Consider the following 18864-nt stretch of genomic DNA (forward strand, 5'->3'; position numbering starts at 1 on the left):
GGAGCAAGGCTGGGAGACCATCCCAGGATAACCCCAGGGAGCAGCAATCCCCCACTCCTGAGGCAGCTGCAAGAGTTACCCTCTTAACACCCTGAATATAAAACACCTGCAGCACGTCCCCTTCCCATGACAAAAACAAAAACCACAGCATGTGAGGAGTCATATCAAAAGTATTTTATTTCACAGTTCTTTACAAAATAATATGTAAAAGGTGTATTGTTCAACATACAAATGGTAAATATACAAGGGGGAACAGCAGGGACAGGTGAAGCTCATCCAGCCCCTCGGTGCAGGGTCCTCTCCAGGGACAGGTCAGAAGTTCACGTGGCTCCTGATGTCGTTGATCTGTTTCACCATCTCCCGGATGTGCTCTCCCCTTCAAGAAAAAATAACCCAAGTCAAAAGGCTGCAGAGAGCTAAGCAGGAAGGGAAACACTTCAGATGGTAGATGCAGGGAACAGGAGCGGTGCCTGTCATCCCAGGCTGGGTTACAGACTGCCCGGGCATCCTGGGGCAAAAAGCTCTTCCATACATCTGCTCAGAGTGCTGCCCTCAGGAGCTGCACGTCCTGTGCCCCAGCCCCTCCTGCAGCACGGCTTCAATGACACCTGAGGCACCTGAACTGAACGTGAGTGCCAGGGATCAGGTGCCTCAGGAGGAGCCCAGCTTGCACTTACTCCTCCCTCAGGACAGCCTGGATGCACTTGCTCTGGTAGGCACTGAGGCTGATGCTGGGTTTGCGAGGGCTCCGCCCCTTCTCCATCTGTTTCTGTTGGTATTCCTTTTTCATTTTCACCTGGGAGTTGAGGAGAGAAGGCCCCAGTCAGTGCTGGTCCTGCCTGCCACAGTGGAAGCTTGTTAATTACAGACTGCTGTGTTGTACTGCAATTAACTGGTTATTTCTGTGTTCAAATCTGCTGTTTCACTTCCCACAAAGAGAAGAAATGTCCCTGCCAGGCTGAGGAAGGGGGAGCTCTCTGAGGGTTTACAGTGTGTGCAGAGGTTCTGTCTGTATTACCACCAAGGGCCCAAAGCCCCTTTAGTACATTGTTGCTAACACAAGTAGAGCATCACTTTGTTGGCAGGACTCGTCTGTCAGCACTGAGGGAGGAGCTCAGTAACCTCCCAGCCTGCTCATTCCTCCTCTCACCTGTCTGATAGCATTGCTCAGGTGCTGCAGCTGGTCATGGATTGTCTGCAGTTCCTTCTTCATATCTTTTTCAGTGTCAGATAGAACAGGAAGCTGAGAGTGGAAACTCCGAAGGACTTTCTTCATCCTTTGAAAGTAATGTCTCTGAGTTAACTTCCCTGGAACCCAGCTCTGCTCAAACACCTGGGCCATGCTTCCCAAGTCTCAGGGGCTTCACCTTCCCCTTCCAGCTGGTCTCAGGTGGCCTTCTGAGCACGGGGCTGGCTCAGGCTGGGCCTGCAGACCGATCACACCAAGCCCCAGCACAGGGAATTTCAGCAGCCCAGTCTTGTAACTAACCAGTGCTGCAGCTCCTGCCCACTCTGTCCTACCACGCCTGCAAACTCTGTTTGACATCAGGTGCTGTGAGGTGAAATAGAGCCCCGTGTGCACTCACCTGTTCATGATGTCTTCTTGCTTCTCTTTGGCTTCCTCATACTTGTCAGCCAAGCGCTCGGCCATTTCCCGCAAACTTTTCCTTAAGGCGAGGGAGAAACACTTCCTTACTTCAGATCCACACACGGGACAAGCCAGGGTGTGGGAACAGGACAAGGAAGCTGAAGAAGCCAGCTGGAGGAGGGAGCAAACCTACAGGTTTCCCTGTGGCTGGGAATGCCTCCCCTTGTCACCTGTTCCACACAGGGCCTTGTCCAAACCACCACTGAGGTGTGACTGGATAAAGGAGACAGCTTCTACTCACCTCTCCTCTCGACAGTAATTCAGATCCTCCAGTTGTTTCTTTTTCTGTCCCCACAGCAGCTTCACTCTGAAGTAAACACATACAAAAAAAACCCCAAAACAACAAACCACTTGCAACCAGATGAATCAGGCTTTACACCACAGAGAAAATGCTGGGAGTGGGAAGAACTAAAGACACTGAAAAAGGGGCAGTGAGAAAAAACTCCCATTTTGTCCTGTGTAGTGTAAATAACTATGATTTGAAGGAACAGAGACTTATGGCAATTTTCCTTTGTGAGGATTAGTGCTGAGGTCAGACTTCCTGCCACCCACAGGCCCAGGCAGGCAGACAACACCACGAGAAAAGTATTTTATCTTTATGTGTGTGTTTTTACCATTTTTTTCTTCCCCTATAAGCCACTACAGAGATCAACTACTAAACGCATCCCCTCGTTTCCTGGTTACTTAGTTTTTAAGTTCTGGTATTCATTGTTAGTTTTACATTTAGTACATTTACTCATTCACCAGGTTAGACCCACAGTGCTGCTGTGTCACAGAGACATGCCAGCACATCGTTATGAGAGTTGTGCATTACCTTTGCTGAATCTCCTCTTTTGCCAGGTCCTGTTTCAGTATATATTCCTCTCTGAACACCTGGGTGGCTCTGCTGAGGAGCTGAAGGCATTCTTCAGGGGGAGGAGCAGCATCTTTATCTGCAGATCTTAAGATTGAGATTTTTGCCATCTTACTAATATGTTCCTCTGGAAGGCTAAACCACTTCCAGTGTTTATGGTAAAGCTCAGGGGGGGTCTGTTATGAAAGTGAGGAATTACAATGAAATCCCTTTGACATAAGGAAATCCCAAGGTAGCTTAAGATACTCCAAACCCAATGGGCCAAGCAGTGAGAACCTCATCAGCTGAAGGCAGCCCTGCTTTGAGCAGGAGCCTGGAACCAGGTGATCCCCTCCCAGCCTGCACCTGGATGCATCCCCCCAGGGACACAGGCACCAGTCAGCGGCAGGAGCTGTGCCCCAGCACTTCCATACCCAAGGCCATGTGCTGTTCAATAGGAGCTGGCCACCACCCAGTGTTCCCAAGTGTTCCCACTGCAGGTGCCCCAGGGCTGTGCTCACTTGAGGTGCAGGGGGTTGGCAGAGCTGCGCTGCAGGATGCCCTGGATGTGCTTCTCGAAGGAATGCTCTGACTCGGCCACGATGCGCAGCGGGGACACGGCCAGGTCCTTGTCCTCTCTGGTGCACAGCAGGGGAGGCGAGGCAGGATGGACAGTGCTTCTACACAGCAGACAAGGGAGAACACAGTCAGACCACTCAAACTGGAACAGCTCAGAGCTTCCTCACTGGAACTGAGGCACTCCTCCACTGTGGAGTTCCTGTGTCACTGCAGCTGTTTCAGTTACGTGGTAAATCCAGCCCTAGCAGGGCAGGTAAAGCTCACATCCCCACACCTGTTTGGTCACGGCTCAAACTAGCAAGAATCATAAATATCCTTTGGCTTAAGGAGAAGAAAGTTCCAGAACAAGGCAGGCAGGCACTGGAACAGCAGCATGACCTTCTCCACAAAGCACCCTGCCTGGTCACTGCCCACCTGTGTAGAAACAGTGACATAAATAAAAGGTCTCTAGGAGAACCTGATGTTAACACTGGCTCTGCTGATGGTACCTGTCCTACCTTAAACAGAGTCCTGCAAAAAGTAAGCTGAAAATAGTGTCACCCCCTCAAGGTGTTAATTTCATTGTGCAAATACACATTTACACCACTCTGCATCTTTGCCACCGCCTCCAAAGAAAGTAACTGGAAGCACAAATAAAAATCCTACTTCTTTTTTTCCCCTTTCAGGCACACATAACCTCAGCAGCCCATTAAGAATATCCACACTACTGAAAAACCTCAACAATACCATCAAGAACATTTTTTTGTCCTAGTACTCACTAAAAGTGATCTGATTAATTACATCCCCTACAAACACCTCATCAGCAGTAGGTAACTACTACAGTAACACTTCAGTGCTCAGCCAGTTCAGAAAGCAAAACTTCATGGTGTGTCCTAAGAGGTGCAGAAGCCTGGCGTGGTCAAACAATCAAACAATTGAAAAATAGGAATATCATTTTTTGGTCCTTTCCATGCAGTCATAGACTTCAACTAGAACCACATACAAGAGAGGCCTTGTAATGCACTCATAGCTGTTGGTGATGCAAATCATTGTGGGCCCCAGGACATCAGAAACGATCCAAAATCCTCTAATTGGAGCAGGTTGCCTGAAGGGAAGAACACAAAAATTACCCAGTCAGGAAAGTTCTTTGTTCCTGAAGTTGTGCATGTTCACTATTTTGGAAATGCTCCAAGGTCAGGTAAATGGAAGTGAAAGTTTCTGCTGGTCTGACAGGTGATTTTCAGACAGAAACACAGGAATTTAAGCTACTACCCTAACCGTGCAGTAAGAATCCTGATACACAAATTGCTCAGTTGTATTGTCTGAAATCTTTTGAGCTTACTTTAATGGCAAGAATGCAGCAAAAGACGACAACAAAAATATTTTCCATAGCAATCCCCAACTTAAAAGCAATTGAGAAAGAGTTTGGTTTTTTACCTGCATGGCAGTGGTTTTGTACAAAGAATATGTTCAACAAAGCACTTCTGTTCTGCTCCCAGCTCTTGTAAACTGTCTTTGTCTTCCTCATCTACAAGGAGACATGTCAGGATGCATCAGATCCACACCTCTGCAGGGTGAGGGACTCAGTAGTACTTGCATCCACCAGCCTGCTACTGGCAGATGTTCATCTGTTCCTCACTTCCCTCGCTCACCTGAACCAAGGAATTTGTGCAGTTTATTGATCCATGTCAAGCCCACACTGTGGACACCAGCTTCGTGTGTGCAGTGGTATCTAGAGGGACATTTGGGATCTGAAATTGAAGCAGACAATGTAAGAGATGGCACTGAACTGAGAAACACTCACCCTTCACACCTGCACTGCTGATCCTGTGTACCAACTTAGTGTCCAGTCAGCTTTAACATCTTATTGCAAGCACCAGAAACAGACAGACGTGTTAAAGTCTAAAATACTGATGAGTTGTTTTGAACCCTTCCTGTCACACCACATCTGCATCACTCAGATAGGTTTTCCATGGCAGATTATTAAAACTAGCACACCAGCATTCTGACAAGCTGCTTGCTCCCAAAGACCCAAACACTTTGTCCTGCCCCCAATTCCATGGGATTAGCAGGTCTTCCTCTCAGGATCACCCTCCCCACAGAACTCCCTCACACTCACAGATCAGCACAGATGCAGAAACTTAAGACTTTATAACCCTCAGATGACAGTATTTTGTACTGACCATGTGTAATCTACACTGGAGCCCCTCCCAGGCTTGCTCCTTCCACAGCTTTATTGAGGGCATCAGGCAAATCCTTACTCTGACCCCCGTTTGTCTGACACCGACGAGAACATGCAAATAACTGGATCCTAAATGGTGGAATAAAAAGCCACAGAATGAACAACCCTACCTCGGTGCAGCTTGATTGGGCAAGAGAAGTCAGACTCCAAAGGATCTTCCTCATCTCCTGTGGCCAGTTTCAGTGCAAGTTCCAGCTCAACACATTCAAACACGTACAGGGAAGGAATAAGATCGGATCTTGGGTCCCAGGACTTCTCTGACTGGAAAGAGCATTGAATTCTTCTGTCAGACATCATGTAAATAGGAATGCCAACATAAACAGCATCAAGAAAGACTTACAAGATTTAATTGTCAAGGAATGTAGTTCAAGTTTACTTAAAAAAATTAACTCAAACCCAGGGTTTCTTAGAAAATCCTCCTTAAATTAGATCCTAGTAAATTTGATCATAAACTGATCTATTTTCAGGGTACACAGGACTGAGAGTTAAAATAAAAGTGTCAGGGAGCCACAGGGACTGGCTGAAACAGGAGGAAGACTCACTACCTCATTCCAAAAGAATGCAGCTTTGGCACTTGGCACACACTTCCAGGCATCCTGCCACCTTGCAGCAAGAACTTGGATTAAAGAAACAAAAATACCTACAGAAAAACACCAAAGCAAGCCAAGGTACCTGCTCATCATCCTCTTCTCCATCCAGCACCACGCAGTGGTAGAGCATTCCCGACTCGGTGGCAATGACCAGGATGTTTGGAACGCAGGGCAGGCACAGCACGGCGCAGGCGTCGTAGCCGTAGTTGTCCTCGGCAGCCGGGTGCATGGGCAGGGGGCCCAGCAGCTTCCCCAGGCTGCCAGTGCTGCAAGGACGATGCGTTTGTTCTCAGCACAGCTCTGCAGGGGGACTCCCCACGGCTGTCAAACAAGGGCTTGGAGTTCTGAGTCCCATTAGACTGCTGCAGATTGCAAGTCTGACCTGCAGCTCCTTGGTGGAGATCTCAGAGGGGAAATCAGAGCTCATTTTACGCTTTGAAAGCAACCAAAGCTGCACTTCAAAAATTCACGAGGAAACATTTCCATACAAGAACACAAAATACGCATGGAAAGCTCAAGTTAATGGTTACTCCGTTGGTTTCTTGCACTTCACATGCAGCATTTTGTGCTGTGGCATTTCTTTGGGCAGAACTTTAGATGGACTAAGGCTATCTCTCTGCCTGCAGACAGATCTCAGTGCAGAGGCACACAGTGCTGTTTCTAACCCAAGTACCACACTCTTTAATGTTCAGATACACAAGATCTAACTTTTAAGTCTTGCATCATCTTCTCAGTTTTCTAAAGTAAATACTTCTTGTATCATATTTTATTCTTGATTATCATCCTGACTTTCCATTGCAGAACATGGCTGTGAACCCCCTATGCTCTTCAAGTTTTTCTTTTCCTAGGATGCCCCTGGCTCAATGAGCCTCATCCAAAGCTAAGGATGTCTGTGCCACAAAATACACTGAACAGCCTTAGACCCACTGATCTTTTTACAGCCCTGTGCCTCCATATCAGATTGCTGGTGGTAAATAATGCATAGTGCATTCTGAGCAATGGAAGCTGCACCCATAACGTTTGGATGAGAAAGGATGACACACTGGTTTTGGATTCCAGTCTATCAGCACTACCACAGAGACAGAACAGGCTGCAATACAAGATAACTCAGCCCAGCATCCCTCACAGAGTCCCAGCCAAGCTGAGAGGTGACTCTCTCACCCCAGCACTGCACATCCAAGCACCCCGCGAGCCCTGAGGGTCAGAGCCTACCTCTGGAGCAGGCTGACGTAGGTGAGGAAGGTCTCTCCATTCTCATAGAGGATGTAGAGGGGGTAGCCCAGCACCTCCTCGCTGCCGCGCTGGCCCAGGGCGTGCTTCGGCACCGGCACCTGCGGCCCGAAGTCGAAGGCCACGGCGGTCTCGCCCAGGGACGCTGTGTAGGCTCTCCTGGGACAGGGCACAACCAGCTGGGTCAGCAAGGACTGAGAGCACGGTGTTTGATGTGCTGCCAAATCCCTGCCAAACCCCACCCCACCCGCAGTGCCAGCGACAAAAGGGTGTCAGTGACACCCCTGACACGGCACACGGCTCCTGCAGTGCCCCCGCAGCTTCAGAGGATGCAAGAGGGGTTCTGGTATTCCTGTGAGAGACACCACTCTGTGCTGCAAGAGCTCTGCTTCCAACCAGGCCAAGAGGGAAATAAAAATATAAACTATTTTCTACATTCCTCACTCAAAACCCCCTTCTTAACCTCATCTTACAGTCAAGGTGTGTTTTTCAAGCTGCTACTCTGACAAACATTTCACTGTACAGTTTGTCACCATTTGCTTTAGAAGGGTGGGGGAGAGGAGAGGGAAGAAGGAGAGAAGAGAGAGAAGAGAGAGAAGAGAGAGAAGAGAGAGAAGAGAGAGAAGAGAGAGAAGAGAGAGAAGAGAGAGAAGAGAGAGAAGAGAGAGAAGAGAGAGAAGAGAGAGAAGAGAGAGAAGAGAGAGAAGAGAGAGAAGAGAGATAAGAGAGAGGGAAAAGTGTAGGTACTCTGCTATGAAGAAGTGCTAGCACTGTAGAACTCATATGAAATTTTCAGGCACATCTATCACTTATCCATTAAAAACACTTGACTGTAGTTTGTCACCACTTTGCTCTAGAAGGGTGGGGGAGAGGAGAGGGAGAGGAAAGAAAGAGAAGCAAGAGAAGCAAGAGAAAGAAAGTGAAGGAGAGGGAGAAGTGTAGGTACTCTACTATGAAGAAGTGCTAGCACTGTAGAATTCATATGAAATTTTCAGGCACATCTATCACTTATCCATTAAAAACACAACTGAGAATACTGAATATTCTGCGGAAAAGTGTAGGTACTCTGCTATGAAGAAGTGCTAGCACTGTAGAACTCATATGAAATTTTCAGGCACATCTATCACTTATCCATTAAAAACACAACTGAGAATACTGAATATTCTGCAAAAGCATTTCAAAACACAAGAAGCCACACCAACCCTGTTTTGATGGTAAGAGTCTCCTCCTCAGTGTCTGAAAGCACAATCACTTTGATGGGTGTGTGAGGCACCTTCAGACTGTAAAACCTGGGGGAAAGAAACATCAGCCATGTTCACTCTGCTGGCAGTGCTGCACATTCCCTGCTGACAGCAATATCAGCCACTCTCAAATTCCTGCCATCCTACTTTTTGAATGCTAACTCTGGTAAAAATGGCAGGATGCAAATACCCAGTGACAAATTAAGGCTGGACATGACAAAAAAACAACACTTCAGATAATCAAACACAAATGGGGCTTACCTTATGGTGTTATCTGATGTCAAGAGCACAATGTGGGGCTCCATGGTGTCGCAGGGGTACCAGGCTGCATGCTTCAGAGTCAGGGATGTTGAGCTGGTGAAGAACCGCTCCGCAATAGGAATGGTGCTGGAATACAGAGCAGAGACTTGCACTGTGACCAGGAACACACAGGCTACTTCTAAAGGGAAGTGGGGACAAGAAGAGCTACAGACACAATGAAAAGGTTTCAGAGTCTTTATCTGTGCTATGGAAGTTGGAAAGCAGCTTTAACTTGAAGCCCTCTGTTATTTCCACCCAAATATCTGCTTTTAGCTGCCACAGCTGAAAGACCCAGAGGAGCTGCCCCATCTCTGGACATGTCCAAGACCAGGCTGGGCAGGGCTCGGAGCAGCCTGGTCTAGTGGAAGGTGTCCCTGTCCATAGCAGGAGTTGGAACTTGCTGGCCTTTAAGGTCTTTTCCAACCCAAACCATTCCATGATTCAGTGGAAAGCTAGAGAATGCTAGAGGAGCATCTTGCTCCTCAGTATTTCCAATAAGCTTAGAAGGTTTTGTTTGGGTTACTTGACAAGCAGCAAGTATTTGAGCCAAAATAATTTCATTCATGACTGCCCCACAACCCCAGTACAACCTGTACCTTCCACCAGTGCCTTCTGTATCTGCCTAATCCCAAGAAAAGGAGGCTGTGGAGGAAGAGTGGCAGGACAAGGGTGTCATTATTCACCTGAGGTCTCACCCACCTGCAGTTCACCGTGGATTTCCCACCTTCAAACTCGGAATTCTTGCCCCAGCGTTTGGGCAGCTCCAGCACCATGAGCCCCTTGGTACCAATGAGCGCCACATGGTGCTGGGCAGGGCTCAGCAGCGTCTGGTGCACGTCGAAAAGGGGCGGGTTTATGCACAGAAGAGTCTGAAAACAGAAATGTTACAGGGAAGCACTCGCAGAAGTGCAGCTTATCTTTATTTTGGATGGTGATCTTCATGGCACGGAAGAGACACAAAGCAGTGGGTTCCTTGGGGAAAGACACCCCAGGGCGGGCTGAGGGATGATGATGCTCCTTCGAGAACAGACCCCCTAAACCCCGTGCCCACCACGGCCCTCCTCCCCTCACAGCTCGCATCCCCCCACATCCTCTCCGCACATTCCCACATCCCCTCACGGTCCGCCCAACCCCTCACACCCCCTCCTCTCCGCACGGCCGAGAATCTTGACTCTGTTTCAGAAGTCTTCCTCCTTCTCCCCTCACATCGCCCTGCTCCCCTCAATCCCCGCCTCGGCCCTCCCTCGCTCAGCCCCGGGCGGCACCTGGTAGCGGCCGAGCGCGGCGGGGTCGGTGCCGGTGCCGAGGCGGCGCAGGCCGAGGGCGAGCAGGGCGGCGGCGGGCCCGTCCCAGAGCAGCAGGTCGGAGCCCAGCCCGCACAGGAGGTCGCGGAGCCGCGGCGGGCGGGGGGCGGCGGGCGCGCGCCCGCGCGGCCAATGGGCGCCGCCGCCAGAGGACTACATTTCCCGGCGTGCCCTGCGGGCCGGGCGCGCTGTGGGCTCGGCGCGATGGAGGCGCCGGTGCAGGGGCACCGAGCGCGGTACAAGAGCCCGGGCGGGCCGCCCTGGAGGGAGACGTACCGCAGGGTGAGCGGGGACGGGGCTGCGAGGGGGGTGCGTGGGCTCTCTCCTCATTTGGACCCGGTTCGGTCCCCCGGGGGCTGGCCGCAGCGGTCCCGCTGGGGCGGTGAACCGGGCCCCGAGCTCCTTCTGCCGGCGCCCAGCGGCACCCCGCCGGGAGCTGCCGTCCCACCCCCCTGCAGCCCCTCGGGACGTGGCCGGCCCCGGTACCCCCCGTGCCCCCCTCAGGGATTCCCGCTGTCTCGGCCCTCTGGGACGCGCCCCTCCGCCGTGCCTCGCCCCCCGGCTCCCCCCGCCCCGGTACCCGCCGTGTCCCGCCCGAGCCCGCGCTGACGGCCCCGGGCGCTCTCCCCTCCCCGCAGCGCTGCATGGAGCGGCTGAGGAGCAGCCGGGCCAAGCTGCTGGACCGCTACCGCCAGGCCGGGGACGGGGCGTGCGGGGCGGCGCCGGGCGCGCTGCTGGTGCAGGAGGTGATGGAGCAGGAGTGGCAGGAGCTGCGGGACAGGCTGCCCGGCCTCCGCGGAGAGCAGTCCATGGAGCAGGTCAGTGCTGCGTCCCCGGCATCAACACCACGTGTGTGATGCAGGAGTATCAAATACAGCTCCCTGCGGGTCTCACTTCAGCTTCTCACTGGAGCTGAAAAAACTCAAGAGCCTCAGGGTTTGCCGGTTCTGCCAGGAAGGGTGTTGAGCTGTGAAAGTGCCTTCGGGCATGAGTGGGGAAATTCCTTACTTCCTTCACAAACAGCCTGTGGATCACAGCAGAGGGTTGTGTTTCCTCATCTGTGCTTTTTATAGGTGGTTGTCACTTCCCTCTTCTGAGAATGGAAATGAAACCTGAATGTCTTAAAAAGCAAGTCCTTGGACAGGCTGTGCTTGGATCCCTTCTGGCTGGCTCTGCACATGTGTTTACAGTACAGGTTGCTTCCCACAGTGCATGGGTTTGCAAATAGAGGGATTTGATAGACAGGAGAATAAGAGTGAATTTATGTTGCTCAGCCAGGTGCTGGAAGTGAGAAGGTGGCTGGCATGGGAGGATCACTGACTGATTCACCTTTCAGATGCTGGAGGACCCTGATGAGCTGGCAGTGCTGGAAGAGATCCAACAAGAACTGATCTTGCAAGGTAAGATCTTTACACATCCTCTGACTTGTGTTTGGTGTGTAACTTCCTGGTAATGCACAACAACTGAGGCTGCACTCCTTGTTTCCTGCAAACCATGTGATACAGGGGAAGAGCCTCCTCAGAAATCTTGTGGAGGCTTTGAGGCATTGAGACCTCTTCTCGCAGTTTTAAGAGTTTAAGTGGCATTTTAAGGCCTGTGAGGGAGGCCAGAGAAACAGGACTGAGATCTGTTAGCTCTAGGAACCTTTATAAATCAATTCAGGATGTTTCTCAAGTGCTGATCAGAAAGCATGAGACGAGCTGAGCCACAGAAAAAACTGGATTAGCAAGAATGATTTCACCAAGCGTAGAAATCTGACTCAGAGGAGTAAAAGTTCTTAGAAAGTGATATGCAGCCCAGCCTGCATGTGGGCAGCAGCTCTGCCTGGGCTGCCCAGCAGGCCCTGAGGGTGCTTGGCTGTGCTGTGTTCTTGCAGAGCAGTTGGTCATCGAGGAGTACGAGCGGAGCCTGCGCTTCGATGAGGAATGTCTCAACGCCGTGCTGGACGGCCTGGATGCCACTGACAGGGTCATCTGCCCAGTATGTAGGAAGTAAGAAAGCCCTTGGCATTGGAATCAGATTCCCCACTCTCCTGCAGCAGTCTGGTGTGGTTGTGTTCGAGGGGCCCAGGACAAGGGAAGAGATGAGAATCTTGACTCTGTTTCAGAAGGCTGATTTATTATATTATATTAAAATGCTATACTAAAACTATGCTAAAAAGAATAGAGAGAAAGAATTTATCAGAAAGCTAGAAAGGAATAGAATGAAACAAATAACAAAAACCTGTGACTCTCAAAGTGACACAGCTAGACCATGGATTGGTCATTAAATAGAAACAATCCACGTGGACCAATCAAGGATGCACCTCTTGGTAAACAATATCTAGATCACATTCCACAGCTATCAGATAGTTATTGTTTACATTTCTTTTCTGAAGCTTCTCAACTACAAAAAGAGAAAAATCCTAGCAAAGGATTGCCATACAAATATCATAGTAACAGTCTGGGCTTCGAAACATGCAGGGAGAGGCTGCTGTTCATTTCAACAAAATAAAAATGCCTGAGCAATGATCTAAATCTAATGGGGGGGTGCTGAGTTGTTTTTGGGTTTTTTCTTGCTAAAATCTTCCCTTGTTCTGGGTGTCATGATGTCATTGTTTGCTCTTCCCAGGAATAACCTGTCTGTGAAGGCTCACTTGGTTTGTTGCCAGTGTGGGCTGTACATCAGCACACAGGTAAGCTGCACTGTGACGTGTGTGTGGTATCTCTGCTGCTGCAGAGGCAGCTTTAAGCTACTTCAGCTGACTTTTAATGAATTATTCTCAGGATATGACAGAAGGGAAGCTTCGGTCACTTCTGGAAAGCTCCTTGACGGAGCACAGTCAGAGGTGCCCGCACAGCCCCGAGTTCACAGTCACCAGTGGCATGGAGGAGGAAGCCAGTCTGCTGATGAGCTGCCCAGTGAGTGTGAATGTCAGCTTCCTGGAAAGGATCCCTGCTTGGATCCATGGCTCAATTACATGGGCAAAAACCACAAGGCTGTTGAGCCCTGGGTTTGTGTGCCTGTTTTTTCACAAAATTCCTTGGAAACGGCTTTACCTTTGACCACCAGTAACCATAAAAGAGAAGTTCCAAAGTACACACCTTTAACTGCTGGATTAGGGAATTTTTCAAGGATCTGTCAAATTTAGTGCCCTAACTTTACCCAACAACTTCTAAGTCTTGTACGCACCATCTGTTCAGATAAGTGGTTAATGAAGAAAAGTTTTAAAAATTACTTTAAAAAACTTCATCCAGGTGTCTGGATCTAACATCAAGTCCAGCCATTCCCCCAGCACTGCCAAGGCCACAACTGCCCCATGTCCCCAAGTTCCACATCTACATGTCTTGAATCTCTCCAGGGATGGTGACTCCACCACTGCCCAGGGCAGCCTCTGCCAGTGCTCAGCAACTCTTCTGTGATTTTTTTTTCTTCCTCAATCAATAATTTTTCCTGTTCAAATAGTTTTGAAGTTTATACATTAACACAGTTCTCTGTTCAACTTTTTTGTAAAGGTCTGTGACTCCTGGATGATTCTCCTATAAGCTGATTCAGCTGCTGCTTTACTTCTGGAAGACTTCAATACTAAACCTCACCCAGAGCTGCTAGGACTCTTGTGTACATATTTCTAACTGCTGTGTCAAAGACACTCCAAAAGGCAGTAGTATTGCCTTGACCTGCACTTTTAACCACACAGGACATGTTTTGAAATAAATATATTTAGTTTATTTTGGCCTTGGTGTTGTCTTTAATACTACATCAGTGATCACACAGCTCATACTGGACTTCAGCTTTCTCTTTGAGTTTATATGAATCTTAAATAAATAAACTTAAAACCTTCAAACAGCAATTGGAGGCACCGGTTTAAGAAGTGCTCAACCATCACTGCCACAACTACTGTGAGCAGCTGTGGCACAGAGAAACTGCCATCACTTTCATGGCAGCTCTGGTAGAGCAGGAAGAAGAGAAACCACCCTTTTCAGTGATATGTTGAACAGTTTTTATTCTTCACATTCACTCTTAATTGTACAAAAAGCCCCATGCAGGGCGAGGCAATTCCGGCCTGTAGCATTGGAGAACTCGACTGGGGCTGCACCATCACTGCAAATCCCCAAATCCAAGTGAGAATCCTCCTTCTGCACCTTCCAAGTTACTTACTCTCTGTATCCACTGTGAAGATATATTTGGGTATTGCTGGATGAAGCAGCACTGTGGAATACCCACACTTGAGGCCAAGTTTCCTAGCCTGACCTACTGACATTTGACAAAGCTTTTAAGGTCTTCAAGGAATTTGATGTACTCCTGGTGCTCCAGGGCAGTGCTGAGCTCTATTAACTCATCAGCAAAGGTGTTGTCCACTCCTCTGTCAGCCAGGAAATCCATCAGGTGATCATAGAGAGCCTGGAGCAAGGAACAGAAACCTTCCTTAGTGGAACACAGTTGGAGAGGGGGTGCATTAAAATGTCCCCTGGCAAATGGCACTTCCTCCCAGGAAAATCAGGCCCAGCTCCCACTGATGCTTTAATGTTTAGCTTTCATATTTTCCAGATTCTGTACTGCATTCGTGTGTGACTCTGAAGTTCATATAAAGTGTTAGCAAGTTCTCCTCACAGCTCAGTCAGACAAAACAATCCTTTTCCAGCCTGAGAACCAAGGACACCACCGCAGCTTTGGGCCCAAAAAGTGCAAACAGCAAAATGAGGAGAGCAATCTGGGAGGATGGGACTGCATAACCTGGAGCTGGAATTAGACAATTAACCCCAATATGGAAATGCACCAAAACTTATAAAAGTGTGAAGACTCATGACTTGGGTGCAGCCCTGGCTGGGCTCTTGTATCCTTTAAGGCCTTTTAATAAATCCCTATTTTATTCCTCTAGCAGTGCCTAGCCTCTGTTCTAGGCAGCCTCTCAAGGCACCAGGAGGGCAGGCCCAACCTTGGGTGGAACATTTGCACAGAAAGGGCCATGGAACACGTAATAAAAACCCAAACTCAACACTAGAAATGAGCTGCATCCTGGAGATCCCCAGACTGTGGGGTCATCAGGGGAAGTGTGTCAAGGATGACACAGGCCAAACTCTGCCTGTCCCCTCTACCAGGAGTGAACTAACACTTTGAAAAGGTATCTGATGTACAAGTTTGTTTGAAAAGCTTAAATGTTACAGCATGAACTTTTTCCTTTTCATACGTATTTTCAATTAATTTAATGTCTTAGGGGAAAAAAAAAGAATAATCAGTATGAGATGGTCTACAGCACACAAAGCAATTTTGACATGAATGCTTCTCAAGGGGATACACTCTAGGACTTATTTCTACTTTCAGTTTTAAACATATGACAGCCTCAAACTAAAAATTATAGCTTTTGAAATCCTGGCATTGAGAACACACAGTTTCTAGTGCATATGTTTAGTGTTACAACTCTAACAACACACCTGGAAAACCAGGACACAATGTATTTTTTCAGATACCACACACAGATGCTTTTACCTACACATGGTGTCTGATAAGCCACATTGTTAAACACAGACCACAAGATGTTTAACAAGTGTCAAAGCATTTCCAGAATGCGATTCCCTGCTGGGAAATCCACCTATAAAATCTGGAAAGGAAGAAGTTCCTCCTGTCTGTCCTGTTTCCTGGTAATGCCACCAGCAGTGCACGACCCTGGGACCATGGAACACCCTCAGTCTGCAGCAGAACCACCAGCTCAGGGGCAGAGCAGGGCCAGCCTGTCTCAGACATCCAGACAGGTTTAACTGCCAGCCCAGGAGCAGAGGCACAGCCAGGTGCCTTTAGCAGCACCTACCCAGTCAAGGGAATCCGTGTTGAGGGTGTAGTTGGTGTCCTTCCAGTCAGTTTCTCCAGTGGGCTGGAAGCTGACCTCTCTAATTGTGAAAATATCACTTTCTTCCTCTCCTTCATGTCCAATCTGAAGCAGGAAAACAAATGCAAGACACGCAATTAGCTGCAATTAGTGGGCTCACTCAGCCAGCTCATCCCCAGGCTGGGAATACCTCAGGAAAAGCCCCAAGGCCAGACAAGCTGTGCCTCTCCCCTCCCACCCTGCCTGTGAGGACAAGGACAGACAGGCACAGAACTCAGGAAATCCTCTAAGCTTGTGCAGCCATGGAAATCAGCAGCCTGAATTTTACAAATATATAAAAACTTCTGTGTGGCTCTAAACACATCTTCCCGTGTCTGTCTCATCTTTGTCAGCCAAGACTGGCTGTTAAACACCTCCTAACATTTACAAAATAAACCACAAATACCAGTGTGAGCAAAAGCTCTAAATTTTATTTTCTCCCCTCCTTTTTTAACACCTACTTCTCTACTGTAATTCAATAAAGAGCCCAATAAGCAGCTGACCAGAAACACCAGGACAGGATGTGAGAAATGTCATAAACATTTCCTCCCCACTATTCTTGCAAACACAAAGCCTTTTTTTTGTGATTAAGAAAAATAAAGAACTAAGAGGAGGCTGAATACTGTGCTGATTCAGAAAAGCAAGAGATTACAAAGAGCAGTTAAATCCAAGAGGGGCACAGTGATACTCACCTCATCTTCAGGGAAATGGCAGTCAAGCACAAGGGTCTGTTTTGTATCATCTTTTATTACTTCCACAACAAAGTTTGGAGTTGATGTAAGTTCAGGCTAAATAAGAGAACAGTTGCATCAGCTCTGGAATCTGAACAGGAGCCAAAGCAATCACAGCACAGCCCAGCCAGCACTGGGTATTCCCTGACACCTTCCACTATCCCAGGTTGATCCAAGCCCCATCCAGCCTAATCTTGGACACTTCCAGGGATGGGGCAGCCACAACCTCCCTGTGCCAGGGCCTCCCCACCCTCACAGGGAACAATCTCCCCCAATACTCAATTTAGCCCCACTCCCTGTCAGTTAAAAGCCATCCCCCCTTAATCTGTCACTCCATTCCCTTGTACAAAGTTTCCCTCTCCCACTCTCCTGTAGACCCTTTTGGAAGGTGCTAGAAAGTCTCAGAATTCCTCTAATTTCTCCTTATTTCTCCTCATCTCTGCCCTTCTGCAGCAGAGAGGCAAGTCACAGCCAGGGGACAGGCAGCCCCGGAAAATCTGAATTTTGTGACTTAATGCTCCCAAATATCACATAAGAAAAAGCCTCAACAATTGAGGACAAGGCTCCAACTTCCCTAAGGCAAGATTTCAACTTTAATCTGTGTCCCCAACATTAAATGCACATCAAGGCTGAGTTACCTCCTGCTCATCAGGTTTCTGCTGCTCCTGCGTGTCCTCTTCAGCTGAGGGTGGGATGCTGTTATTGATGTTGAATGTAACCGTTATCCTGCACAAGAAACAGAAACAATTCTTTTTGAACACACCCAAAAAATGCCCATCAGAACGGGTCTTTTGAGCCCTCCTTCAGAATTCACACAGTGTGAACAAAACCAGGCACTGCAGTTAAAATAAACACCTGGGAGAAGCTGCCCCCTCCAAGTGCTCCCACTTTTTTTTTGGTAAAACTCCCACCTATGATGGGGATTTTTTTCCTTAACTATCTTTTATTTCTGTTAAGGGTTTTGAATAAGGGTGCCCCCAATGAGCTGCTCTCTGATCTGGGCAGGGTAAAGAACACTGGCCTGATAATTCCTAAAGTGCATGAGCTCTTCCATTTCTGAGGTAATTCACTGTACACTTTTCTCCCACATATCCAATACACACCATCAGGCGCTTTCCATTTTATTTTTGTATTTCCTGGGTCATTCCAATACCCTCTCAATTCTACCAGGGACTGGTAAGGGTTAACTCCAGAGCCTTTATTCCAGCAAAGTTCAATTCTGTCACTCCATTCACAGTTCGTTTCTTATTCCTGACTCCAGTACCTGGCAGGAGGTTCTGGTTGCCAGATCCTGCTCTTATCATTCGAGTTTTACCGAACTGTTATTTTTAAAACAGGAAGACCACGTGAAACTTTGTAACACAAAACACAGTAACAAACTGGTGTGAAAAAAGTGCCTTTGGCCCCAGAGTGGTCACAAAAAAGAGCCTTTGCAGGGTGCAGTCTGGGCTGTGAGCACATGGAGAAACCTGGTCACTGTGACCCAGCCACCCTCCCTCGGGTGCTGGGGACCCTTCCCGGACCCCACTCACTTTTCCCCCGCGATCTTCCGCACCAGCTTGGCCTCCGTGCCGTGGACCTCCAGCTCCCACCCTCCGGAGACCTTGGGCAGGGACTTGTGCTTCTGGATCTTCTTCTCCTCCTGGATCTCGTCCGTCAGGAACTGCGCAAAGGCTTTGTCCCCTGGCGAGAAAGAAAATGGGGTTAGGGAAAGGGAGGGTGATAGAGAGGGGGGAATGAAGGAAAGGGGTGGGGGGTGAGTTCAGGGAAAGGGGTGTTGGTAAAAGACATGTTGGAAACGGGGTTAGGGAAAGGGGGTTAGGAAAAGGGGGATTTAGAGAAAGGGAGGGTAAGGAAAGAGGGGAGTAAGAAAAGGGAGGGTTAAGGAAAAGGGGAGTGGGGTTAAGGGAAGGGCGGGTAGGAAAAGGGGGTTTGGGAAAAGAAAGGGGGTTAGGGAACGGGGGATTGGGGAAAAAGGAGGTTAGGTAAGGGTCAGTAGGGAAAAAGGAGGTAGCGAAGGGGGTGTAGAGGAAAAGCGGGCTTAGGCGGTGACGGAATTTAGGGAAATAGGTGGTTTAGGGAAAAGCGGGATTAGGGGGAGTTGCCTTAGGAAAGAAGGGCAGTAGGGAAAGCCCCGCCGCCCCACGTGCTTCCCAGCATGGAGGGGGTGCAGAGCACGTGTCCGCCCCGCGCCCTCCCAAGGGCGGCCCCGCTCCGTCCCCGCTCACCCTCGGTGTGCAGACCGCCGCAGCCGCAGGACACGCGGCCGGCCGAGCCCCGCCGCGGCCGCAGCAGCGCCGTCCGCCCCGCGCCGCCGCCCAGCTGCCACAGCGAGCGCGCCAGGGC

At 49.2% G+C, this 18864-nt stretch overlaps 3 protein-coding genes across 3 annotated transcripts; 1 reads left to right on the forward strand and 2 right to left on the reverse strand.

Annotated features, from left to right (window-relative positions):
• Positions 1 to 152: 152 nt before the first annotated feature.
• Positions 153 to 10070, reverse strand: NUP88 (nucleoporin 88). Its single transcript, XM_041422824.1, has 17 exons — positions 9907 to 10070; positions 9341 to 9510; positions 8603 to 8728; positions 8303 to 8389; positions 7083 to 7259; positions 5953 to 6136; positions 5391 to 5541; positions 4691 to 4789; positions 4476 to 4566; positions 4042 to 4143; positions 3002 to 3160; positions 2463 to 2588; positions 1890 to 1955; positions 1587 to 1667; positions 1151 to 1277; positions 678 to 796; positions 153 to 376 (listed from the first exon to the last, which is right to left on the reverse strand). The coding sequence occupies exons 2-17, from the start codon at positions 9412 to 9414 to the stop codon at positions 313 to 315; spliced, it is 1833 nt and encodes a 610-aa protein (XP_041278758.1). The 5' UTR covers positions 9415 to 9510; positions 9907 to 10070; the 3' UTR covers positions 153 to 312.
• Positions 10071 to 10126: 56 nt separating this feature from the next.
• RPAIN (RPA interacting protein) lies at positions 10127 to 13652 on the forward strand. Its single transcript, XM_041422826.1, has 7 exons — positions 10127 to 10227; positions 10584 to 10763; positions 11282 to 11345; positions 11822 to 11936; positions 12556 to 12619; positions 12711 to 12845; positions 13440 to 13652. The coding sequence occupies exons 1-7, from the start codon at positions 10150 to 10152 to the stop codon at positions 13467 to 13469; spliced, it is 666 nt and encodes a 221-aa protein (XP_041278760.1). The 5' UTR covers positions 10127 to 10149; the 3' UTR covers positions 13470 to 13652.
• Positions 13653 to 13910: 258 nt separating this feature from the next.
• Positions 13911 to 18864, reverse strand: LOC121345723 (complement C1q binding protein; the record flags this gene model as incomplete). The annotated part of the gene is made up of 6 exons (XM_041422859.1): positions 13911 to 14325; positions 15731 to 15853; positions 16480 to 16575; positions 17157 to 17244; positions 18051 to 18201; positions 18747 to 18864. Coding segments are annotated over 6 exons (726 nt in total), but the record flags the coding sequence as incomplete, so codon positions are not given.

Source organism: Onychostruthus taczanowskii, unplaced genomic scaffold, assembly GCF_017590055.1.
Source record: "Onychostruthus taczanowskii isolate IOZ18803 unplaced genomic scaffold, ASM1759005v1 scaffold75, whole genome shotgun sequence".
Taxonomy (NCBI): Eukaryota; Metazoa; Chordata; class Aves; order Passeriformes; family Passeridae; genus Onychostruthus; species Onychostruthus taczanowskii.

Coding starts and splice junctions, on each gene's coding strand:
- RPAIN (XM_041422826.1), top strand. CDS start 10,150: ATGGAGGCGCCGGTGCAGGGGCACCGAGCGCGGTACAAGAGCCCGGGC. Junction 10,228..10,583: donor GGAGGGAGACGTACCGCAGG/GTGAGCGGGGAC, acceptor CCCTCCCCGCAG/CGCTGCATGGAGCGGCTGAG. Junction 12,846..13,439: donor GTCTGCTGATGAGCTGCCCA/GTGAGTGTGAAT, acceptor TTTTTTGTAAAG/GTCTGTGACTCCTGGATGAT.
- NUP88 (XM_041422824.1), bottom strand. CDS start 9,414: ATGGTGCTGGAGCTGCCCAAACGCTGGGGCAAGAATTCCGAGTTTGAA. Junction 8,390..8,602: donor ACATCAGATAACACCATAAG/GTAAGCCCCATT, acceptor TCTTTCCCCCAG/GTTTTACAGTCTGAAGGTGC. Junction 4,790..5,390: donor CCCAATCAAGCTGCACCGAG/GTAGGGTTGTTC, acceptor CTTCAATTTCAG/ATCCCAAATGTCCCTCTAGA.